Genomic DNA, 21,383 nt, shown 5'->3' with positions numbered 1-21,383 from the left:
GAATGAATTTGCCACTGATAAGAGAAAGCCCATTTACAAAACAAGAAATCAGCTTTTTCCAGATAAATGCTACAGAGTTTTGTCGAATACTCATAAGCCATATCATGCGGTGGAGAATCAAAAGAAGTAGAATAACTTTTGCTTTCAGCCTGCTTTTCAAACACGTGTTTTTGTGACTCCGCATCAAACACTTAAAAGACGATATGATGCTCTACAGTTAAGTTCATTCATTCACTCACCCAGCACTTACAGGGTGCCTCCTTTGTGCCAGGCCCTGTGCTAGAGACACCAGAGCTTCCAAGAAGCTGTACTCCTTCTTTCAAGTAGCCCTAAGTCTAAGAGGCAAAACAGACATGTAACAGACTAATTACAATAGAATATATTAGGTATATTAATAATAGACTATAAATAGAGTATCATGGGCATATAGTCATGAAAAGGCTTGTAGGAGTCAGTGATTGATGAGATGTTGAGTGTCCTGGGTGTGGGACTGCAGCGTCACAAGAGTAGTTGGAAGCAGAATGCAGAGGACCTTTTTTGTTTAGCCAAGGCACTTCGATTATAGTCTGAAGGCAGTTGCGTGGCCATCAGAGGTTTTCGAGCAGGGGAGTGATGATGAGTTGTCTTTATTTCGGAGGGTGAATGCATCAGTGTGGGGTAGGCTGGAGTGATGAGAGGTCAAGTCCAGTGAGATCAGCCGATGCTCTTTCTCCAGTTCCACCTGGAAGGGGCAATGAGGGCAGCGAGCAATTAGTTGTTGTTGTTTTAATTAGCATATATCTTCCCTACCCAATACTGTAAGATTAATATAAGTTTTTGGAGATTAGATCTGAGTGACATTTCTGAAGCAGAACTGGTATGAGAATTTCAGAAGAGGAAGGAGTCAAAAATGACTTCAAAGTTTCTAACTTGGGAAATTGGATGAATGTGATGTTTTTCACTGAGATAAGGAATAGGGAATGTGAATCAATTTCAGATACAAAGTTCAACAGGAAATCACTGTAACTTGGAATAATCAGAGAAAGAGAAGCCTCACAAATGAGCTAGCAGGTTGGTAAAAACACCAAGTGTGATAAAACCCAGTGTTCTCCTGCATGAGGGAAACAAGCATTTCAGGTACATCTAATGGGAATGTGAATTGGTATAACTTTTTGGAGAGCAAAATGGGAAGGCAAAAGGGTGGTGCAAACTCAAATTCATTGACCACATGTAATTATGGGCCAGGTTGAGACTTCATCCATATTATCTCATCTCATTGGAAGGGGAAACTGCCGAACATTTTTGAACCAGCCAATGACACAGCTAAAATTTTACTTTAGAGAGACCATCCCAGTTTGGTGGCCGCACACACAGTGATCAGAGAGAGCATGAATTCTCAGGGGGGTGAAATGGTTCTTGTAGAGGAGGAATTTTACATATTACAGTAGTTGGGGGCCCTCTGAAGGGCCATGTACTAAACAGATACACAGTCTGTATGTGTATTTACATTTCAGGGGTGCTGATGGTCAGGGAAGGGGGAAATCTGAAAGGGCTCCCAATGAGGACAGTCATGGGGGGAAATGTTGAGAAACACTGGATTGAAGGGAAGAAACGAAGAGCAAAGAAATCAGGAGGTAGGAAATAGGACATAAACAAAGATGGCGGTGGTAGCTATCAAAAGAATGGTGGGTTTGAAACATACTTTGAAGTATAAAGGAAGCGGGACTTGACATATGATAGGATATGAGAGAAAAGATGGAGGCAGAATCAAAGTTATTTCTAGGGCTTAAGACTTGGGGAAATGCAGATTTGGGCAGAAACAGAAGCTTAGAGAGAGGCATTGGTAAGAAACCAATTAATTCAGTACTAGACATGCTGAGTGTGTTAGAAGACAAAAAAGTCCAAATGAGAAAGCCCAGTAGCCAGTTAGAAATAACATGTTTGGGATTCTTTTCAGCTGGCAATTATTACTGTCACTCTGATAGCACATATTTAGAAGAAGTCTGAGGCTTCAGGGACAGTTAATGCCCACAAATGCTCTAGGAGACCATTATTCCCCCAAAATGAGAGAAACTATATTCATGACTTCATTAATACCCAGTTGGTCCTAACCAAATGAGCAAAGAGTATTTTTCTATGAGAGCATTTTTCTTAAGAGTCCAGATTTTCTTTTGTTTGGTCTTATTCCAGAGCCTTCTTCGTGAAAATGTTCAGTTTTTCTTTCTGTTTTCAAAAGTAATCAAAGCACATTGAAAAAAGACAAATAAAGAAAAATACAAAGTTCATTAGTAAAAGTTCTTAATATTCCCATCCCATCCAATCTCTACTCTGCCACAGTCACCATTAATTTGGCACATATATTTCTATATTTCCAGGAGGTTTTTTTTCCTGTAGATATGAGAGAAGATGCCCCGCAAAAAAAAATTTAATTTTTGAAGGGTGGGCCCCGTGTAGAACATGCTTCCTCTGCTAGGTGAGTGTTCTAGGAACTCGTCTGTATCATTGTACCAGCTGGAGTTGTTGTAAGAGGCTGTGATCGGCTTCAGAGGTTTTTTTTTAAGACTCTTTCATTGTGTTTGCCCATTTCATGGTGGGTGATTTAAAGCACACCTGTCCACACCATGCTGAGTGTTCAGCAGTTTTTGACCCAAAACGGCATGATCCCTATGCCCTGCTCTTCCTATTCACACACTCTCACCCTGGGCAACTTTTTTTTGTTGGTTTCCCTGGATAAAAAAGAGTCCTCAAAGAAAAATGTTTTGCCAATGTGAAATAGGTGAAACAAAAAACAGCAGAAGCACTAAAAGGCATCAAAATCAATGAGTTCAAAAACTGTTCTGAACAGTGGAAAAAATGTCTCAATAGGTGTACTGCATCCAATGGAGAGTAATTTGAAGGTGACTGTAGTTTAAACATACAAGAATAAATACACAAAATTTTATAAGTAAATTCCAGGTTTTTGGGTCCCGCCTCTATATATTCATAACTACTGCTTATATATTATATAGAACTTTAGCTTTACAAAATAAGGTTGCAATAGTATCAGTGGTTTATTTGATGTGTAAGCAACAGAAACAAACTGGCTGACTTAGTATGGAGAGGCATTTACCGGAAGGTTAACAGGATAGATGACGGAGCTGAAGAACCACACTGGAAAAGATGAAGAATCAAGCTGGAAAAGCAACTACCACGACCCAGAGAGCAAGAGCCAATGGACACTGGTCAGGCCACCCGCTTCTGAATGTGTTTCCTCCAATCATGTTTAAGTTTTGTGTCCCTGCTTCTTAGGACCCAAATTGCCAGGAGAGAGAGAACGTGATTGGGTAACATGCTTACTCCATTAATTCCTGATTCCAGAAAGGGTGGAGCAGTTTCTCAGAAAAAGAGAAGCCTGTTAACAAAAGAAGGGGCAAGGGATACTGAACCTACAAAAAAAAAAAATCCAGATATCTACTATACTGTTTTGTAACTTTTTTTTCATCTACTATCTAGGACGTACAGCTCTTCCTCGTTCTTTTTTTAACCATTAATAGTATTTTTGGCTATAAGATGATTTATTTAATGACATGCTTCTCAGTGGATATTTTGTTGAAGTTTTACAGTATTACTAACGATGCTATGGAGAACATCTTTGTACAGAGATCTTTTTACACATATGCAAGTATTTTGTAGGATATATTCTCACGAGTGGAATTTCTGGCTCAGAGCACATGCATCTAGATTTTTAATAGATATTGCCAATTGACCTCTAAGAGCATTTATACGAGTACAACAAGGAGTACATGTTTTCCTATCTCTTTGCCAAAATTGAGTATTAGCAATCCTGTAATTAATTAAAAAAATTTTTTTGAAAGATCAACATCGACGAGGTTGAGCCTCTTCCACTCTCATCTCTGCACACAGATGCCTACTCTTTTCTAAGCAATTATGAAAGTAAGAGAGCATGCCATGTTTTAGGCTAACAACATCACCATTTAAAACTTTGAATTTTAGTTCTCACTCAACCTCGGTGGGCATTGTAACAAAAATTTTGACTTGAGTGTGATCAGCTGCTTTTAAAGAAGTCAGTAACACTTCCACTGAAATAGAATGACTGGGTCACAGTGGGAAGGGTTTATTAGGGGACACACCCTGGACCCACATCTTACACAGGAGGTAGATTCCCATAAAGTTTGGTAATGTGCTTAGTGGCCATGGTATATGAAAATACCTATGTTTTGATACTGAGCTCACACTCCGCTTGGCAAGATGCTCAAAGCCCACAATGTCTCCATTTCACAATCCTTCCGGGGCACACGTATATTGAGCATACACTGGTGGGCAGAATCACCTGTACCATTACATCTGGTTTTGTATTTTTTTTCTCCGCTCACTTTGAGTTTGTATAAGATAATGGTGCACATGGTATGTGGCTCTACCATAAATTGTCTGTTGTACAGATGAAGTAACCATTGCAGAGTGTCTAGCTAGAGCAAAGGGATTCTGCAGAATACTGTATCACAGACTGAAAAGGCATAAAACAGAAAAATATAAGCCTTCACCAGGACATCTTTTAATGGAAAATGCTGAAAATCTATAAACCTGAGTTTTAGCCTCATTTCTGCAATTCCCGACTTCCTTACTGTCATATATAAAAGGGGTAAATTCCTATAATCTTACCACTACATTGGGTTGCAACTAGGATTAAAATATATGAAGTCATTTTTAAAACTTGAAAGCACATTTCACACTATTATGTAGGCACAGCACTGGGCTCCTAATAAGCTGAGCGATTTTTTTCCCCGTGGTTTACAGTATTATAGGCAGCTTACCAACTTACATCTTAGCAACTCAGATGTGGGAATTAAAGGTAAATGGAACAGCCTGCTATTATAACAGAAAAGCTATTTTAATATCTTTTTTTCACTCTTCTAATAGTTTACAAAAACTAGTTTTAAGACATTCAGTTCTGAATACAGAAGCATAATAATGACATGTTTATGTATTATGAAGCATTTTCTTATGGTCTTTCATTTCAACTTCACAAGAATGGTAGCTCACAGTGGAAAAGTTATCCTCACTTTACACTTGTGGAAACTAAAACGTAGGTGAAGAGACTTGCCCAAAGCCATATATGAGTCAATGAAAGAGCTGAAACTGACTCATACCCTGAATATTTTTCCATTGATTCTCAAACTTTAGTACATGTCAGAATTAGCTGGGTGGTTTGTAACCCAGGTAGTTATGATGGACAACATCCGGTAGCATTCCATTACATGTGAAAAGAAGCATTTGATTTCTTCTGAAAGTATTGTTTGCTTTGATCTTTTAATTTTTCCCCAAGGTTCAGAGCTCTGGGCAGCTCAGACACATGTGGACTTCTCAGTTTAGGAAAATGTGGAATGGATAAATGCCCAATACTGAGCGGCCTGGTACTCAAAGGTTGAAAATGATATCGTGACCTAGGAACAGGACATTTGCCCAATTCAAGGGCTTTCCTTGGCTTTCCCTTGGTCACTGGACTGGATGGAAGAGCTTTAGTCTCTGGAAAGGGCTCATTGTCCTTTAGTGCCACCTAGGGACCAGTTAGTGACTTTCAAAAGGAGACATTTGATGGCCCAGGTAAAGAGGAAAAATAAAGCAAAGAAAAGAAAAATGCAGGAGATTGAAGGAGATGCTCTGGGATATTATCTTTTTCTCCTTAAAGCAAGTGTAAATTGCACTTCTGATATTTTCCCACTAGAAAACACCTCCACAAGGGGGTTTACTTGTTCACTCCTCTATCCCTCGTGCTTACAACAGTTCTGGCAGATAAGACATGCTTAACAATGACTTGCTAAATACACAGGAACTAACAACTTTGCTCTAGTAATAGATGCTGGTCTGTTTAAAGGACCTCTCTTCAAATGGATAGAAGGCCTAAGTTTACAAGACATTCTCATCCATACCAATATAGAAATGTTACTGATAATTCTATGAGAATAAATGGCTTGCATTTTTCTTCCACAGTGGATCCCGATAGAGAAGAGGCACCCTATTCTAATTTAATGCCCAGCTCAAAAGTTTTCCCTTTCCTTGGCCTTTTTAATATAAATGTCACCCTTTTTAATATCACCCTTTTGAGAACTCTTACAGCATAAAACCTTTACCTCTTTCACAGCACTTAACAAACACTTCCAACCTTGCTCTCTTTTTAAAATTTACACATAAAGCTTATTTCCCTGTGTTAATGAAGGTTCTTTGTTTGCATGTTACTAAAATTTATTTGAGCTAGCTTAAGCCAACAGCAGCGAATTTGCTGCAGAAATATAGGATGTTTCATAAAACCCAATTGCAGTGATACAGCCAAAGCTACAGGCTGCTTTGAACCAGTCAGGAACTTGGGCCTCAGTATATCCCTCCGCCCCCCACTTCTTTCTTCCCTCTTTTTCATTTTTGCTCTCAAGTCAGCTTTCCTCTAATCATCCAACCCTCATAGCGGTGGATGGCTACCACATGTAGCTTTTATATGGCCCTCTATTCTAGCTATATGTAAAGATTAACTGTCTCTGAATCCCAATTCCAAATTTCTAGTAGAGACACAATAAATTGATTCATTTACCTGTGAGCTGATCATATACTTCAACACATGTCTGTTATAATTCCCTAGTGGAGTGTTAGCTACTTGAGGACGAAGTCATGGCTTAGTAAATATTTTTATACACCCAGAGTACGTGGTTCAGATTTTTTAATACAGTGCCATTCAGGAAATCTTGAACTGGTGAATGAAAAAATTTTTGTTCAACTTTGCCCTCCTCCCTTTTATTTCTGCTTTCCTTTCTTTCCCCCCTTCAACAAAAGAGAGAGAAAGACATGAGTAGAACTGGAAAGAGCAGAATGATTAGAACTAGAAATGATCAAATAGACTATAATGGACAAGATGAAAGGAGAGAGGTCTCTGCTTTTCCCCAGCATGCTGTGAACTCTGAGATTTTAAAAAATTGACAATTGGCCTACTTCTGAAACATACCAAAATAAACAAAACAAAACAGGGTATTTTCCCATAAGAACATTGCTTCAGCAATTCTCGGCTCTGTCTGTTAGAATCACCTGGGGACCCTTAAAATATTGATGTCACAGTCCCACCTCAGATAATTATCTGAATTTCATGTTGTAGGATTCGGTTGTCTTATGTTTTATAAGCTTCCTCACGTGATTTTAATGGGTGCCCAGGGTGGAGAACCACTGGTTTCACTGAAGAAACACTTACTTAGACCTGTGCATAGCACACTGTTTAATTAAGGGTCACAGCACCTCTGGAAGGTAAGAAGGGCTCAATTAGAATTACAGCGGTACCTTAGCCCTCAGCTTCAGAGCTCGTCAAACCCAGTAACCATCACATTTTGACGAGAAAAGATGTTTCAGCACTCAGTGCTTGCTTGCCACTCATCGCACTTGCTAGAACTTGTATGAGTCACAGCACCACCCCACAAGAGAAGATGCTTCATCAGTCATCACTTGCTCACCACTAATAAGAATGAATTAACCAGTACTGAGGTACCACTGTAATCCCATTTTATAGACAGAGTACTTGTAATGGCTGTAAAGTTGCCCATCTTGTAACAATGGTGGACCCACATACAGAACCTAGATCTCAAGGGATCGTTAACCTAGTCTCATTAGGTTGTACTGCCAAAAACTAGTGGGTTTAATTAAGAGGGTTGGTGGTGCCATTCCTTGCCATCCCTCAGCTGTGCATTTCATCCAGCCCATCTCCATTCATCTCTCTCCATTTATCTCCTGATTCCTGCACGCAGGAACTGAATAAGAAGAGGACCCAGAAGGAGATGGAGCATGCCATGCTTATCCGGCACGACGAGTCCACCCGAGAGCTAGAGTACAGGCAGCTGCACACGCTACAGAAGCTACGCATGGATCTGATCCGTCTACAGCACCAGACTGAACTGGAAAACCAGCTGGAGTACAATAAGAGGCGAGAAAGGGAACTGCACAGAAAGCATGTCATGGAACTTCGGCAACAGCCAAAAAACTTAAAGGTAAGAGGACACCGAAGTATTTCCCTGTCTGTGCTCCCACACAGAGTTGGACCAAATTAGTGGTTCCTACATATGGATGATTGTTAGTCACGCGACTTTTCAAAATTACCAATTTCTGGGCCCCACACCTACTGAATGAGACTCTTCAGATATGAAGCACAAGACTCTGTACTTAACAAACTTCTTAAGAGATGCTGCCGGGCAAGCCGGTTTGACAACCTCTCTATGAGATGACCTCTCCCTTTTTCTTTATATGCATTATGCAGTTTCTCTGACCCCTTTGTGACCTCCCCTTTTAAAAATTGTAATGTATGGACCAACAACATAAAACCAGGAAATGAGAAAGTTCCCTGGTAGTTATAGGGCAGATAAACTGCATCTGTCATACGGGTCACATGATTGGTAGTAGCACATACTACCTTGAATGCTACTGTATTTAGAGAAAGACTCTAAAGCCACAGCCAAGCTTTTAAGAAAGAGTATGATCTATTAGTGACATCCGTCATGGGCATGGGGATCAGGCATGACTCTAGATGTGCCAGGCATTTATTCCCCTGCACCAGGGACTGGGGCTTCTCTCGCCCTCACTGCCTCCAGGTCATTTTAGTTGGCTGCCAAGGGAGCACTCTGCACTATGCGGACCAAACTGTTGCTCCCTTGACAATGTCTCAAGGGAGACATTGTCAGTGTTGACACAGACATCAGGCCAGCCTCCATCACTCTGGTCGTGCTCCTGTCTAGCCAAATCCTAGCTCATCTACTTAGCAATCCCTGTCATCACAGCTCCTCCAAGTGCTTGTGAAATGTGCACATGACCGTGAGGCGAGCTGGTGGAACGCCTTCTGGACTCGTGACACACCCACTTCCCCTTGCCAAAGTGCATATTCGATGTTATTATGTGCAAGTGCAGCCTCTCAATGGGAGGGGCATAGCTAGAATCGCTTTTCCCTCTTATTTAGGCTGAAATTTAATAGAATTTTCAAGGAGGAGACAGAGAACAGTGAGAGGTAGCTTCATACACTGCGATCCTTTTTCTCACTTTGAAATTGAGGGGGGCATGGGGTAAAACAAACAGTGGAAGACACTGAAGATTTTGAATAGGAAACTTAAAATAATGAGCAAACTTTTAACAAACTGAGCTTCATAGTGTGCCCCCAATCTGCTTAGCATCGTGGTCCCCTTGTAACAATTCATATTTTTAACCCACTCAGAAATACAAAATTACTTCTACTCATTTAACATAAAACCAAACGTGTTGGTAGACTTAACTCTTGTCTGTGTCGTGTGTATTATTTTCATTATTATTGACCAGTAATGTGGCTCACTGCACCAAAAGACAGATCATCCCCACAACTGTATTGCATTATTACAATGGGAACCCTTCTGTACTTACTGATGTGTCTTTTTTGTGTGTGTGTGTCACTTTTTCACACAGGCCATGGAAATGCAAATTAAAAAACAGTTTCAGGACACTTGCAAAGTACAGACCAAACAGTATAAAGCACTCAAGAATCACCAGTTGGAAGTTACTCCAAAGAATGAGCACAAAACAATCTTAAAGACACTGAAAGATGAGCAGACGAGAAAACTTGCCATTTTGGCAGAGCAGTATGAACAGAGTATAAATGAGATGATGGCCTCTCAAGCGGTAAGTGGTTAGGTTCGGTGCCACGGCTTCAAGAGCTTTGGGAATCAAGAAAACTCAAGATCCAGCCTTTTGTTCCCAAGATGATTCTTGCACACATTTAAGATATTGGTGTTTTTCTGCCCAGAGAACTGAGGAAGTGACGACGCTGAATAAAGCCAAGCCGATGTGGATAGTTGCTGGAGTGTGTCTTCTGAGCTGGAACTCAAGGAATACCATGCTAAATCAGACTTGTGGCACGTAGGGGCTTTGAGGGCAAGATGTGATAGATTCCGCATATAATACCGTATTTTCCTTCGTCAAAGAGCGCTCAACTAATGTCGCACATAAACAAATAAGATGCACAGACACATTCACTCAATAAACTTGTACTAAGTATCTGCGTTCAGCACCTGCTGGGCTCAGAGGTAGTGTGAGCTAGAGAGACAACTGTTGGTCCCTGTCCTCACACTTTAGGCCGGCAAGCAAGAAAGTCAGATAATTAAGCAATAAAAATAAAGCATAGTAAGTGCTTTGAAGCGATAAGTAGGAACAACTAATCGAGTCTAGAGAAAGCTTCCCAGCAAGAGCCAAGAAGCGTGAAGAAACTCACTTAAGTAGACAGGTTCCATGGAAAGGAACCTACATAGGCCAAGGTCCAAAAGTTGGAAAGTGTGCATTTGGGGACCCAGAGAACTTTGGCATGAGCTCAGATGTTAAGGAGGAGGATTGTGGGAACCCCAGCTAGAGAGGTCACAAAGGTCTTGGTCAGCCCGGGATGGGAGCTTGCATAATCTGTGAAGATTTCACAAGGACGTAAGTCTTAAAGAGTAACAGTTTGCCAAGCAGACAGAGAAGGAATAGTTATTACTGGCAGAGGATACTGTGTTTGCAAAGATTCAAAACCCTGAGAGCAGATAGCACCTCGAGGTACAATGAGTCGTTGATATGGCAAGAGTATAAACGGAAGCAGAAGTGTGGTCAGGGGTCAGGTCTTCAAAGGCCAGGCGTTCGGACATTATCAGAGAAGCAAAGGAGAGCTCCCGAGGCCTGTATTAAGAAGGAAAGTGATCGCTTCTCGGCCTTTTGGCTAAGATCAAGTGTAGAAGGAAAGCAACAGAATCCAATCTGTGTTATAGAAAGATACTGGCAGTAATGTGGCAAATGTAGGTAAACAGACCTGTTAGGGTCTCTTTGTAATAATCCAGGAAAAAAGAGGAATAAAGGCCAGAACTAAGAGAGAAGATACTAATGGAGATAGTGAGAAAGGAGGAGGATTTGAGAAATGTTTAGGAGGTAGGAATGTTTAAGAAATAGAATTTAGTGACCATTTGGAAGATAGGTTTGATAACAGTGAAATTGGTCATCATTTTACCAAGATAAAAGGAAGGGTGAGTTTGGATGCCTGGTAGATAATTGGCTAAGTTGTGGACATGTTACCTGAGCTTCGCAGGTACCCAAGTAAAGAAGTGCAGAGATGGAAATCTATAGTTCAAGAGAGTATCAGGGTTAAAGACAAAAAATCAGATACCATTATTAGATGGTGGCAGTGGTAGCTTTCGGAAAACCTGAGATCTTCTAGGGACAGGAGATAGTGTCAGAGAGAGAGGGGACTAAGGACAGAGTTGTGGACACTGCTGTGTGAGGGCTGAGTGGAAGTAGACCAAAGAAGATGAATATTAGCGATGTGGAATGGTAACCGGAAAGAGCATGTCGCAGAAGCCAGAACAAAAGTTCCTAGTGGACTTCAATGCTACAGAGAGTCCAGTTGGACCCAGCAGTGGGTTTGTCCGGTGATTGTCACAATCACTGGAGTGGTGGAAATGGAAGGCATGATAGTGCACCGAAAAAGTTATTGTAAGTCAGATAGAAACCGTGAGTGTGAGATAGCTTTTCCCAGATATCTGTCCATGAAGGAAAGGGGAAAGAAAACTGTAGCTAGAGGAGGAGATAGGTAAAGGAAGACTTTGTTCATTGGGAAAGTCTTAATACACATGTCTTTAATGTCTTTAGGCTGAGGATAGGAGCCAGTGTATTCATTCATTCATTCTTTCTTTCACTCAGGTATCCAATAAGTAAATACGGAGTGTCTATATACAGTGCCCCAGGCATCAATCACGCCATGGAGGAATTTGTAGAAAAGTGGAGGGAACAGACATTGGAAAAGTCTACTTGTCGTGATGGCAGAGCCAATGCAGTGTGCTTACAGAGTAAGCCTGGAGAGTCAGGAGAGGTGTCTCAGACACCCAGTGACCATTTAAAATGAAGGGCAGGGAGCACGTTCCAGGGGAAAGTAACTGCATTTGTAAAGATGGGAAAGATGGAGGTACTTTTCTAGACTTCCGAAAAGTCCATTCTGCTTGGAATAAAGAGAACAAGGAGGAGACTAACATGAGAATAAGACTGGAGGGTAAACGGGCTAGATCGTGTAGGGGCTTGCAAACTTTCCTAAGAATTTTTATCTCTATCTTAAAAACAATGGCAAGCCATTGACGAGTATTAAGGAGGGAGCTGACGTCAGATTTGCATTTTTGAAAGATCACTAATGAGGTGCGGAGAGCGGCCTGAGAGATGGCGAGAGAGCAGATATAAGGAGAGGGAGAGATAAAAAGATAAGGGCATGAGGGAGTGGAGGCTACACCAGAGACAGGCAGTTGCGATAATGGAGAAGTGACTAAATTTGAGAGATAGGCAGGAGATGGAATTGAAAGCATTTAGTGACAGACTGAATGCGGAGAGTGAGGTACGAAGGATGACCCCCAGTGTCTAGTTTGAACAAAATGATAGACGGTGGTAACATCTACCTATATGGTTAAAAGTAAATAAAAGGGAAGGGGAGCTGATTGGGGAAGCGGGAAGGGAAAGAGGAGTAATGTGAGTCATGTTCAAGTGGAAGGCCTGGGAAACATCCAGGTGAAGATGTCTCTAGTGGACTGGATCAGCTAGTGGGAGCCTCAGAAGAGAAGTCTGAAACAGGGGTATGGATGTGGGGGCGATATGCATGTAGATGGTAACTGAAGCCTTTGAAATAGATGAGAGTCCTTAGGAAGCAAGATTAGAGGAAGTGCCCATGATGAAGCCCCAAGAAGCACTCATATGTAGTGTTCCAGTTAGGTAGGGAGTAGCTGGGAAAGGAGACAAAGGGAGGGAAAAAAAAAAAAGAAGGGTGTGTGGATCTCAGAAGACAAGAGAAAGATTGCAGGGAGAAAGGGGCAATCCACAATATCCAGTGCTGCTTGGGAGGTCCGGTAAGATGAAGACCCCTTCAGGGTGGTCCTCAGTGACCTTAATGTGAGCAAGCAAGTAGGGCAGAAGGATCAGAATGAGGAGTGCAGGGTGGGGCGTGCAGAGAAGGGGTGAAGGCAAGGAGAAGGGGAAGGAGTTGATAGGGACAGAAATGTTGATAGGATTTCTGTCTTGTCCATCGGCATTCTCAGCCTCTGCATCAATGCCTGGCAAACAGCAGGTGTTCGATGAACATTTGTTATATGAAGTGGGCGACACTGGGTCAGGAATGTAGGTTCGTGATTGCCTGTGGATAAAACGAGAGAGAGGCCCTTTCCTCTGAAGCAGGAAGGAGATGAAAGTGTATATGATAATCACAGCTGTCCTTTCCCCACTGCTTACTGTGTGCCAGGCACTGTCTTCAGTATTTTCTAAGTGTTATTTCATTTTTGTGAAACCCCTTTGAAGTTGTTACTATTTCAACCCTAATTGACCTATGAGGAAACTAAGGTTTGTTGAAGTAAAGCTGCTTGCTTAGGGCAGTAGTTGGACAACTTTTTCGGTAAAGAGCAGATAGATAGTAAGTGTTATAGGCTTTGAGGAGCACAGGGTCTCTGCCATGACCGCTGAACTCTATCACTGCAGTATTGTACAAAAGCAGCCACAGACAACGCATAACTGAATGAGCATATCTTTGTTCCAGTGAAATTTATTTACAGAAATAGGCAGCAAGCCAGATTTATCCCTGGGGCTGTCGTGTGCCCACTGCGGACTTGGGGTGTCATGTGACTAAGAGACGGAGTTAGGACTGGAGCCTGTCTTCAGAGGAGCTAGGAAGCTGTGTGGTTCGCCACCGCTACATTATGCTGCCTCTTATCACATCTTTTTCTTCAGGTTAATCCACTTTATAAAACAGATGTGATATTGACCTCTGCTTTTACTTCTGAAACTTTCGAATGGATTTGGTATGTGCAGCTTTTGGGGGATCGATACCGAATACTGGAATATCCTCAGATATCTAGACTGGCATTTTTGTAGAGTTGGAGCCAATACAAAATAACGTCGTTACTGTTATTAATAATAGAATGCCAGAAACAAGAGGAGACGGAGTTGCTTCTGTGGTCTAGACTGCACAGGATGAGCCTCTCACCCACTCAGCCAGGGCTTATAGCAATTAATGCAGATGAGTAGAAACGAGCAGACTTTCATTCCTTTTGTTGGTAAGGAACCTCCCATATCAGGAGGAAATAGAGAACAGTCTCACTGGGAGCCAGCAAACCCTTTGGCATTTATCTGTAAGGCTGTTGTTCCTGCTGCAGATTGACCGTTCATTGTGTCTAGTATTTCTTCTGCCTTCCTTTCTCACTGGGGAAATGGTAAGAGAGAGCTCCTCCTTAGTGGGTTTCATTGAAAGCTGGTTAAGATTACTTATTGGAAAGCACCTTGGATGTGTGATTCCATTATATTTTTGTTAATTTGCTATAGGGCATTTGTCCAAAAATACTAAAGAAGACACTATGCAAATAACCGTCTAAAACTATTCTAATAACATTTCAAAAAGTCAATTCTCGATCAACATAACGAGGTAGATTGTTAGTTGTCTTGTCCATCTGTGTATTCTCAGTATTGTCCGGATAAGGAAGAAAGCATAGGTAAATAGCTATCTTGACAAAGTGGTCTGTATATGTGGAAACATATATGCACATATATGTGGAAACACATGCAGATAAACTCAAGGCAGTACTGTCTGATTGAAGGGTTCTAATCTCAGAGTTCCCAGTGGAACTGAGGGCCTGCTAAATCTAGACAAAACCAAGCCCGGGACAGGAGCGTCGTCATCCCTAAACACACTCCTGTCCCGAGCAGCACATGGTCAGCTACGCTCACTGAAAGCTCAGCCTTTCTGCTGGCTGGCTCGGGCCACGCCCCACACAGGATCAGTATCCTGGTGTCTAACAAACACAAAGTTCAGGGGCTACTGCGAAGCGAGAAACTTTATCGGGTGGGTTTGTAATCTGGACTTTACTGTTTGAAACCAGAATACGCCCCTTACGATTATCAAAGCCAGCTTCCGTGTGTGGGGGAGACATTTGGAGCCACTCGAGTGTTAGGTTGTCTAGCTAGCAGGATAACACGTAGCCAAAAACAGGGATGGACAATACTTGCTAGGAATATAACAGTGGCGAATTCCTCAAGTGTTAGGAGATTGGCTCTTTTTTTTTCTTTCAGAGCTGAGGATATCTAAGTATATTATGGATTTGTGGTTAAAGACATCTAAATATGGAAATGATTAGTGAAAACCAAAATAATGATAACAGCTACTATTTCCTGAACACTGGGTATACATCAAGAATGATGCCTGGGATTTTACATGAATTATTTTATTTAATCCTCACACTAATCTTAGACACTGGTGGTTTAGACTTACTTTCATGAGATGACAAAGAAAAAAATGAGACTGGGAGAGATTAAGTAACTTGCCAAGGTGACATAGCTAAGTGAATGGTGGAGCTAGAGTTCAGGTTCAAGAGTCTGCCTCTACTGGAATGGGTACCATTTCTGACTCCTGCTAGTATGGTTTTTCTTAAGAATGTTTTTTTTTTTAGGAAAGAGTGTTTTAAGAACATGTTTTTAGAATTGTGTAGCCCGTTGGGCAGAGTGTACTATCTGTTTTCGATTCCTAACTCTGGAGGTACCCAGGGCATCCTTTTCCGAGGGAACCTGTTGCCATCCAAACACCGAAACGTCTTCCAGTAGTCCCCAAGTGCCGTAAGCTAGGAGTGAATTACAGTGTGTGTCTTCTGTGCCCACAGTTACGGCTAGATGAGGCTCAAGAAGCAGAATGCCAGGCCTTGAGGCTACAGCTCCAGCAGGAAATGGAGCTGCTCAATGCCTATCAGAGCAAAATCAAGATGCAAACAGAGGCACAACATGAACGTGAGCTCCAGAAGCTAGAGCAGAGGGTGTCTCTGCGCAGAGCACATCTTGAGCAGAAGGTACGCGAGAGTCCCTGTGTGTCCTGTACAACTGGGTGGAGGACGGGGCACAGCCTAGAAACCACCATCTATGCAGCCCTGCCTGTGTATCTGGCCATTACAGTAGGCACTGCTCACTTATTACCTGCTTTTACATTCCCAGTATCTGAGAGTAGGCATAAGCTCCATTCTACAGGCAGGAGACTGGGGCTCAGCACAGTTAGGTTACGGGCAAAAATCTGACCCCAGAGCTGAAGCTCTTTCTATGCCTCTGCTGGGAAACCCTCCACCTTCACAGCCAGAGGAATACATGACTTGCTCGGTGGTTGATATGACATGTGAAAGGTACTACAAGCTGATAGCATGACTGCTAAATGGTATGAGGAAGCCAAGTGCATATCTGCCTTTTATTTTTAGCTATTTCTAAATGAAAAGAAATTACCAGCAGGGCTCTTTTAAAAAATTGAAATGAAGAAAGGTTGCTATTGCCATGCATAATAAATATTATCGGAATTGAAATATTCATTGCTTTAAATATTGCCGAGGAATACGAAGTAGAAAAGATTTCATAAAGCATCTCAAAGCTGTTAAGCATTTATTTGCTTAACCAGTTATTTGTGCTTTCTTCCGGTAGTTCCCTGGCACCAACGTACAAGACTATTGCCCCAGCTCCTGTTCTAGAACTAAACTGCTAATGACCCGAGGGGCGTTTGGCTCTCTGCGGGAAAGCAGCACAATCTAATTGTGCTTCAGTGTATTGTACCTGCTCCTGAGCTATCTCCTGCTGAGACAGGACACTGACCTAGATCAGCCCAGCTGCTTGGCTTGCTGGAGTGGTAGTGCTGGCCCCAGTGAGCCCCAGACATTTTTCTTCTTGTGAGCAAGTTTTAAATATAATGGGTTAGAGACAAGACATTTATCACAGGATCCTCCCCACCCACCCATCTGGTCTACTCTTAGCTCCTGTGTTCGTGTCCGTGTGTACATATATGTGTACATGTGTGCACGTGGGTACCTGTTGAGAAATCCTCTCCATTAAGATCTGCTCATTGTGCTTATTTCAGATTGAAGAAGAGCTGGCTGCCCTTCAGAAGGAACGCAGCGAGAGAATAAAGAATCTATTGGAAAGGCAAGAGCGAGAGATTGAAACTTTTGACATGGAGAGCCTCAGAATGGGATTTGGGAATTTGGTTACATTAGATTTTCCTAAGGAGGACTATAGATGAGATTAAATTTTTTTGCCATTTACAAAAAAAAATAATAAAACAGAAAAAAATTCAGACCCCGCAGAACCACATTCCCCATTTTAACGGGCGTTGCTCTCACTCTCTCTCTCTCTTACTCTTACTGACATCGTGTCGGACTAGTGCCTGTTTATTCTTACTCCATCAGGGGCCCCTTCCTCCCCCCGTGTCGACTTCCAGTGCTGGCCAAAACCCGGCCGCCTCTTCTACTCAGAGTACACGTCACAGTATTGATGTGGTTCAAAATGTTTCAGTGAAAACTGGGAGACAGTTTCAACAAAACCAATAAACCAACAACAAAAAGTGGACGTTCGTTGCTTTAAGCAATCACTCATTACCACCAATTTGTGAAAGTAAAGCAAAAAAAATAATAATAATAATAATAAATGCCAAGGGGGAGAGAGACACAATATCCGCAGCCTTACACCTTAACTAGCTGCTGCATTATTTTATTTTATTTTATTTTTTTGGTATTTATTCATCAGGAATTAAAAAAAAAACAAAGTTTTATTAAAGATTGAAAATTTGATACATTTTACAGAAACTAATTGTGATGTACATATCAGTGGTGACATATTATTACTTTTTTGGGGATGGGGTGGGTGGGTGGGGTGAAGAGATCTTGTGATTTTTAAGAACCTGCTGGCAAGAGTTTAACTTGTCTTCAGCATATTCTGATTGTATCATAATCATTTTCTGCTGTTGCAGAGGATGTGAATACACTTAAGGAGCTCACAGAATCCCAGTAGCACAAATTGGGCTTTGGCAAATCGTGTATTTTGTGTATAGAAGGAATTTAAGGAGAGGTATTACTTATTTTCATATTGTATTTTAACTGTTTCTCTGATCAAATTTTTTTACTTCCTCCTCCTCTTCCTCCCACCCCCCCTCCTTTTCCAGTTCAGTATCTGGAGTTCAACACTGTCTCTCAATCAGATCATCTTGATCTTTTTCTTTATTTCCCTTCCCCTCCCTAAGTCCCATATCTTGGTCATAAATATTGCATTATTCACACTTTCAAACTGTGTATTTTCTTACAATAAAAAATGATGAAAAAAAAAAGGCTTTACTTCTTTTGCATGCACTTTAAAAAAAAAAAAACATTTTTCAGGTTCCAAGGAAGAGCATGATAACTGTCAGAGCTTTTAATTATATTTGTAAATAAAAGTGTTCATCACATCGCCTTGCTGTGTTATTGTAGCAGGAAGCTTCCCTTCTAGGTTTACCGGCTCCTAATTCAGACGCAGAGCCGCCTCCAGAAACTCCTCTCCGTAGCGCCAGTTGCTCCCGGAAGAGCCATTCACGATCTCCAGGTAAACCTGTCTTCCAAGTTCTTCCACGGGATTGAAGATAGTGTTGCACTGTTTGAAGTGGTCAACAGCTCCTTTTTGCCCTTAAGAATATAAAACGGAACACGTGCACACAGCACACACACACCCCAATGTGCCAGCTGTGCTTAGAAGTGCCTATGGCTGAGGAGAGGCGCTGGACACCCTGAAAGGCAGGCTGCAAAGAAGTTATAGCCAAATATTTGAAGTGATCCCACTGTAACAGATGCAACCACCCCTCACATTCGACTTTAATTAGAATCTTACGTGCACATCATTGAGGTGGTAAAATATTTAACTTCTAGGATGTGGCTTTGGGTATAAGACAATCTCAGTAAGATGGCATATTCTTGGCGTTCTAAGTCCTGGACATTGAAAGTTAAACTTGAGCGGGAGGACCCAAAGGTCACTTTTATATCCTCCAGGGTATTCAGTCATCGCAGACCCATGTGGCCAGTCACGTTCACTGTCATAGACTAAAGCAGAGAGGTGGACTCAAAAACTACAACAAAATGATTTATTAACGTGGGTTAACCCTAACCATAAAGTTATCACCTGGCTTCCTAAGCAGCTTAGTTCACTGAAGTTTCTGTTGGGTACAACAGAAAATAATGTCGCAAAGGGCTGGAAAGAAGACTCAATTACCCATGAAAAACAGGTAACCTGTGATTCATGCTTATGCCTCCCATGTGTTGGGACACTACACTAAGTATTTCACAGGTGAGGAAATAAGCGCAGACCAGGGTAAGTGGTGGTGGTGGAGACTGAATCCCAACCTGACTGACTTCAGAACACTCCTAGGCATAGTTACTGCTATTCAGGACATCCTATCTTCAGTAGGACAGAAGAACTTCATGAAGTCTCTCATCCATTTCTCTGTAGTGAAAAGTGTCCAGCTTGCTTGTGAAAAGGCCTTGTGTCTGAGATGACAGATGCTGATCTTTATAAAATTTCCCTCTCTACAAGTGTGTCAGTGGTGTGTCCCAAGGCAGTTACCAGAAGGAAGACCAGAAGGAAGGAGCGAGGGTCCCTGCTCTGAACACCTGGGACAGACTGTCTTCCAGCTTCTAGTACCTGCACGAGGAGGCAGTGAGAACAGACCAGACCAGAATGGCAGCGAGAGACCAGGTACGAAGGAGGTGCTGGGGCAGCAGCAGGCAGCCAGTGTCCGAGAATCCCAGCATACACCAAACTCCCCGACGTGGAAAGGAAAGAATCATTACAAGTTTATCATACATATTAGTAAGGGCCGCTGACCTTTGATTTGCAATGATTTGTTCAGTGAGTATTTACTGAGTACCTTATAAGTCAGATGCCAGGCCAGATGCCTGAGATACATCAATGTATCTCAGATAAAGATCCTTGCTCTAACGGAGCTTAGGGGTGGGAGGAATCTGATAAAACGTAGTAATCATAATAAATAAATGATCTTGCATGGTAATAAGTGCTCTAGATAAAGGAAAAAATAGAGAAAGGGGATTAGAATTGCCAGATTGGCATATATTTATTCGAGAAGTACGTATTAAGCACCTACTGTGTACCTGGGGGCGTAGTAGTAAATAAGGTGGATGGGGTCACTGATTTAAATCTCCTGAAACAGAAGCAGAGCAGCAGCAGACGAGGTTAACCAACAATGGACCGAGATGAGCCGTGATCAGGTGAGGACTGGGGGCTACAGGAGTTTGGAGGAGCTGCGACAACCAGTCACAGAGGGTGTCAGAGAACGCTCAGTGCTGTCTGACCAAATCCAAGTTTATTTCTTGCATTTACCATCATCTGTAATTATTTGTGTATACATCAGTTGGAAAAGGGTATTCCTAGGCAACTGAAAACATGCCCCTGTAAGAACTCCACATGACCCTCCAATTCTAATTTCATAATATATTTTGCCATAGAAATGATAATATATAAAAAAGTACATTTTTATGGTTCCAATTTGGCAGAGCAGTGTAAATCTTTTGTGCTGAATACAATTTAAAAGCTAGACAAACTGAGGACACTGAAGAATAAAAAAAGCAGCTGCGTTGAGGAAAAGCAACCCAGACAGAGGAATGAGGGTGAAATAAAACCATTCTGAGGTGAAGAAAAATTGAGAGTTCACTGTCAGCAGACTTTACGGGAAATGCTACAGGAATTCCTCATACCGAAGGGAGCTAGCAGAAAACTTGGATTTCTGGGAATGAAGAGCAGCAAATGGTAAATCCCTAGATAAGTAGAAAAGAATTTCCCCTTCATATTCTTTGAACTGTTTTGAAACACCTATATATCATTGAAAGCAAAAATTGTCACCCTGTCTGGTGAGGGTTTCAACGCATGTAAATGCAACCCCTATGCCAGCTATAGCAGAAAGATTGGGGGTTAAAGAACCCATAGGGTGTCAAGCTTCTGCATTTCACATGAAATGGTACAATTTGTATTGTAAGGAGATTGAACAATTAGTTATGTGTGTTGTAACTCCAACTACCACAAAAGAAAACCGAAAGAGGTAATAACCAAAAATCTGATGAATTAAAAATATTCAGCTAATCCAAAAGAAGGCAGGAAAGGAAGAACAGAGGTATCCAGAAAGAGAGGGGCAAACAGAAAACATAATAAAATGGTAGACCTAAATCTCACCATTACTTAATTGTATTAAATAGTAACAGTCTCTATAAACAGTCGATTAAAAGGCAGAGACTAGTTGTCCTTGCATTCATGAAGGGTCCAGCCTAATAGAAGAGATAAACTACATAAAAAACTATACACACAGCTCAGCTCCCACCGGTGTGGCTCAGTTGGTTGGGTGTCATCTCCCAAAGCGAAAGGTTGCCAGTTTGATCCTGGTCAGGGCACGTGCCTCGGTTTTGGGTTCAGTCCCTGGGTGTTTTTTTTGTTTTTGTTTTTTTTTGAGGCAACATCAATGTTTCTCCCTCACAGTGGTGCTTCTCTCCCTCTTTCTCCTTCCCTTCCCCTCTCCCTAAAAATAAGTAAATAAAACTTATTTATTCTGAATC

At 41.7% G+C, this 21,383-nt stretch overlaps 1 protein-coding gene across 3 annotated transcripts in view; it reads left to right on the top strand.

Moving 5' to 3' along the window:
• Positions 1-18,241, top strand: part of TAOK3 (TAO kinase 3) — a 144,317-nt gene extending 126,076 nt beyond the window's left edge. For all 3 annotated transcript variants that reach the window (XM_037156287.2, XM_037156288.2, XM_037156289.2), the window contains exons 18-21: positions 7,755-7,994; positions 9,430-9,642; positions 15,657-15,839; positions 16,883-18,241. In XM_037156287.2, the coding sequence (XP_037012182.2) occupies positions 7,755-7,994; positions 9,430-9,642; positions 15,657-15,839; positions 16,883-17,044 (798 nt within the window). In that variant the 3' untranslated portion in view covers positions 17,045-18,241. The remainder of the gene's footprint in view (positions 1-7,754; positions 7,995-9,429; positions 9,643-15,656; positions 15,840-16,882) is intronic.
• Positions 18,242-21,383: the final 3,142 nt, after the last annotated feature.

The sequence above is a fragment of the Artibeus jamaicensis genome, unplaced genomic scaffold (assembly GCF_021234435.1).
Source record: "Artibeus jamaicensis isolate MK-2021 breed Jamaican fruit bat unplaced genomic scaffold, CSHL_Jam_final contig_525, whole genome shotgun sequence".
In the NCBI taxonomy this organism is placed as follows: domain Eukaryota; kingdom Metazoa; phylum Chordata; class Mammalia; order Chiroptera; family Phyllostomidae; genus Artibeus; species Artibeus jamaicensis.
This window is presented reverse-complemented; position numbering and strand designations above follow the sequence as displayed.